General features: G+C 35.4%; 1 protein-coding gene across 1 annotated transcript; it reads left to right on the plus strand.

The window, feature by feature from the left end:
* The first annotated feature begins 520 nt into the window (after nt 1-520).
* calca (calcitonin/calcitonin-related polypeptide, alpha) lies at nt 521-3,755 on the plus strand. Its single transcript, XM_034116952.1, has 5 exons — nt 521-611; nt 1,043-1,134; nt 1,341-1,472; nt 2,794-2,975; nt 3,709-3,755. Exons 2-4 carry the CDS (start codon nt 1,049-1,051, stop codon nt 2,954-2,956), a joined length of 381 nt encoding a protein of 126 aa, XP_033972843.1. The 5' UTR covers nt 521-611; nt 1,043-1,048; the 3' UTR covers nt 2,957-2,975; nt 3,709-3,755.
* Nucleotides 3,756-4,836: the final 1,081 nt, after the last annotated feature.

Below are 4,836 nucleotides of genomic sequence, written 5' to 3' on the forward strand. Positions count from 1 at the left end.
TGAGTACACATATTACACACCCATTCCTCTCATGGCCCTATCCCTTTTTATCTATAAGCCACTTAAGAAATGGTACTATAATTAAAATCACATTGGCATATTTTAATAAAAGAGGCTCTGTCGAATTAGGATGTAATTCTCTGACCATTATAATAATAAAGCCTCTAATATCAGGGGATTTACAGTAGGGTGTGTCCACATGCACATAACACTTTAATTCTTAAAAACATGAGGCATTGACTATGAAAGGGAGATTTTTTTTTTCATTGGTTTCCCACGCATCCAACTTAAAAAAAGAATTCACCACAAAGGATGCTACCAACTGATCAAAATGCTTCATACATTTTTTATGAATTAAACACATTGGATTAATATCATTTACATACACGCTCTTTCATTGGCTTGCTGTAAGTGACGTAGGATGTCTGATTGGCTAGCGGTTTGAGGTAAAACATTTGACTGGCCAATAGACTATGATCAAGTGCTCACTCACTTAATGCAGGATTCCACGGGGAACATACATAAAACCCTGCACTGTGGGGAGTGTTCAGCAGATCCACAAGTGAGACTATCACTGAATTCTTCATTACCAGCAGATACATTATCTCACGGTGAGTACAGACTAAAGAGGATTGATTGAGAATGATTGTGCAAATTAGGCTGTAACTGAATAATATCCAGTTATGTGTTTTTTTTTTTTTTAAAGGTAAGGACTAAATAAAGAAGATGGTTGCTAACAAAAAATATGTGGTTTTGCTGGTTTGATGACGTTATCTGGTAGGCTGCAGTAATTTCTCCTAATGGACAGAGCTGCTGTTATGGTTGTTGGCAAATGCTTAGTGTCAGCATATCACCAATAACTCTTCTATCTGCCTCTGCAAGTTCAGCAGAGAGGAAGTGTTAGAGAGGGACAGAGATGCACATGGCTGTGAATGTGTGCAGTGGATTAAAAACCTTAAAAACATGATGAAACAGAACATACTATAACTTTAAAAACCTTTCCTTGCAACAAAATGTTTTTACTTTTTGTGTGTTTTTACAGGCAATCATGATAATGATGAAACTCTGGACCCTCCTTCTTGCCTATGCGCTGATCATTTGTCAGATGTACGTCTCACAGGCAGCTCCATCCAGGTAAGAGTTGTAGCATTATTCCTAAAAGTATAACATATATTTAACTTTTTTAAATACATTGTGATTGTGTCTGACAATTTATTTTGTGTTAAAGATTATTTCTGAAAAATGAAAGTCCCTTCTACTTTTCTAAAAGGCGCAATTACTGCATGTGAGATTGCATATGGTTAGCATTCGATGTCTTACTGCTGAATGTGTATTTTCAGAACTAGTAAGGAGTTAATGTCAGATGGAGTCCCATTATCGAATGATGATGGCCAGAAGTTACTCCGAGCTATCAAGGAATTCTTGCAAATAACTTCAGATGACCAAGATCACCAATCACCTGACGGAAACAGGTGTGGGTTCTATCTATCTATCTATCTATCTATCTATCTATCTATCTATCTATCTATCTATCTATCTATCTATCTATCTATCTATCTATCTATCTATCCATCTATCCATCTATCTATCTATCCATCTATCCATCTATCTATCTATCTATGCAAAATATAACACACTTTTGTGTTTAAGCCCTGCAGCTCCAAAATTCTTGGTTCTTATTAATGATGAAGGTATACAGTAGAGTTCATGTAAATGTACACTCTGTCATTAAGGCTTAATGCATGGACTGCAGTTAGTGATTCATTCATTTATCCATTTAGAATTACATTACATTATGTGTCTGTCAAAAACATAACAGAGCATGCTATCAAAGTACATAAAAGAACATGCATGATGGATATAAGAGAACATGAAACTGAAAAAAGCATGAAAAGTCAAATACAATAATTTGATTAACATGATTTCCTTACATGCCTGTTGGATCTTTTAGCATGCCTTCAAGAAATTACATTCATTTCACTGACGCCAATTTAGAAAACAAATATCATGCATGAAATTATTAATACTTATCTGAATGCATGTTACTGTAAGTCTGTCTCTGCATGTTTGTCTTTGTCTCTAACAGCTTGGATAGACCCATGTCTAAGCGCTGCACCGGCTTAAGCACTTGTGTGCTGGGCAAACTCTCCCAGGATATTCATAAACTACAAACCTATCCACGCACCAACGTGGGAGCAGGGACGCCTGGGAAGCGAAGTCTCTCTGAGCAATATGAAAACTATGGCAATACTTACAACTAAATCTTTCACTTTCTAGCCCACCTATTAATCTGAGTTAATGTTTGCTCGTTCATCCAGCACTATCTGTTCACAGGACTGCTGATGCATGTGGATTGTATTTGTCTGACTAACTTCATGGAAACGTCCTTGAATTATTTGTCCACTTGCAGTCATTAGATTTTGACTTGAAAATGAAACTGTATATCCCTGTACAATTTTAAAAAGAGCTTGAAACCTTTCTCGTGGTAAATAATAGTTTTCTCTTTATATAACTATGTTTTCACTTTAATAAATGCATCTAAAAAATGGAAGCTCTTTTTTATTCACCCAAGATTAAAAACATGTTTGACTTAAAAAAAATTAAAGAAGAAAAGGGTAAGCATGACCGCCTATAATGCACACACACAAATTATTGAAATATTTATCTACGCATTTTTACTGTGATTAACTTGTTGATGATACTTACCAATAGTGTTCAACATATGCCATGCAGATATCTGGCCTGATCTTAAATGTCATAACAAATGTTTTCATTGTCTTTCAATTTTACAAGTAATGCAACAGCACAGAAGCGGGGATGCAACACGTCCACCTGTGTGACCCACCGCTTGGCTGACTTCCTGAGTCGGACAGGAGGACTGGGACACAGCAAATTCGTTCCCACCAACGTGGGGGCCATGGCGTTTGGCAGACGAAAGCGGCTCGGCCCTGTGTGAGCACAAGAGCAGACACATGGTATGTTACAACTCTGTGCTTTCAGATCTGTTTAATGGCTGGACGTAAAGCTTATACTAAAAGTGATTTTAATGAAATCATTGTGTTTGGAGACTTGAGAGTTAAATTCAGTGGAAACCTTTTTAATTCTAAATACAATTCATGACATTGATATGGTTATCATGGGGAATCTCTCAATATATTATTGTCGAATATATCACTTAGAGTGTGTCCACATGCAGCGATTGGTGAAGGTAGTCAGTACCATGGAAACAGATATTTGAAGTATAACTAAAGCAGTACTGTTTACGATCCAAGTGTTAACTTTACTGATTTGTGCAAGTGATTGTTATGATATAACAACTGGAATAATAGAATTACAGCAATAGGTACCTTAGTTTGGCATTAACTGGAATGAGATATTATGATTTAATATTGTAATGGTTTGAAGTAAGTTTGGAAGTTCTCAAGTTTATCTTACTATAATGTGGTCATTTCAATATCACACACTGACCAAACCAATTTGCCTGCAGTGACATGTTTGTTACAAGCCTTGCAGGCAGTCCAAAAAAGTCTACCACAACAAAAAAACTTGATCCCTGTGTGTTACCCATACTTTGTATAGCTCTTTCTCTTCACTGTTCTGTGAATCTGTGAAATGAAACCAAATGTACTGTACAAATATTTCACTATTCTAAATCTTTTCATTAGATGAACATGTTTTTATTGTGTTCTTGTCTATTTGGCTCTCTAGGACGAAGTGCCTGCTTTAAGGGAGCAACAACTGCATCATCATCTACCTGCAAACACTTGGAAACTAGAACGTATAGTATTCTGCATAAAACATAGACTGATCTCTTGCTTTCAGAAAGTTATAGTCAGTAATGATAATTTGTTGTCTGTGCTTAAAAAACTGAGAAAAAGCATAACATAAATGTTGTTGAGAAGATTTGTTTTTTGCCAAGAAGGACGACAATGTTTTTTTCCTTGTCTTTGGCTCAACTGGTCGTCGGATCTGTATCTGAAGTACGGTGTTTCAAACTGAATGTCTTCAAACAAAACCTTTAACTGTGGCTGTCCTGTGCCTTGGTGTAAACACATCGTTATATTTCATTATTGTACATAACGCTATAGGGAAAAATGTACTTATGATTCTAAATATTGTAATAATTGTGAAATGGAAGCAGGAATAAATTGTATTTTAGCTATATTATTCTTTCATGGCTTACTGTGTTTTTGTTTGATTTAGTGATTAAAGGTGTTTAACGTACTGCTGTGAACATCATTTCAAAAAGGTTCATACAACATGTACAAAATCAAGCTATGCTATTTATAACATTCATTTTTCCGTGAAATAAAGAGGAGAAATTGCATTGACTATGCATACACAATTGGATCATCTCTAAACAAGATTAAAGAATGTTTCTTTAAAAAATGTGTTAGGTGTCAAATCTTATTTGATATTATTTCATTATCAGATGTTTCAATAGAAATCCATTTGATATGTTCAATTGTTGGTTACCTAGAGCTTCAATAAGAAGACTAGAGTAAAAGAGTATTCCACAAATGTAATGCCGTGCATTTTATTCAATTCATAATATACCTGTAACAAATGTGCAGTTATTGTGACTTAAATTAGTATAAAGTGTTTGAGAAGAGATCTATTACATTTGACACATGAGTTTGTGAGTGTGTAGGCTATAAGGAAAGATAATAACCCCATAATATTAGTAGATAATAATAGAACAAACACAACTAACATTTACTGATGCAAATTGGCACACAGTTCCCTTCAAAGCCTTATCTATACTGTTTGTGAACAGGTGGGGGAAAATGGCGGGGCTCACCTTTACAGTTACCTTATAAAAGAAAGAGGGCGGGA

Source organism: Trematomus bernacchii, unplaced genomic scaffold (genome assembly GCF_902827165.1).
Source record: "Trematomus bernacchii unplaced genomic scaffold, fTreBer1.1, whole genome shotgun sequence".
Classification (NCBI taxonomy): Eukaryota; Metazoa; Chordata; class Actinopteri; order Perciformes; family Nototheniidae; genus Trematomus; species Trematomus bernacchii.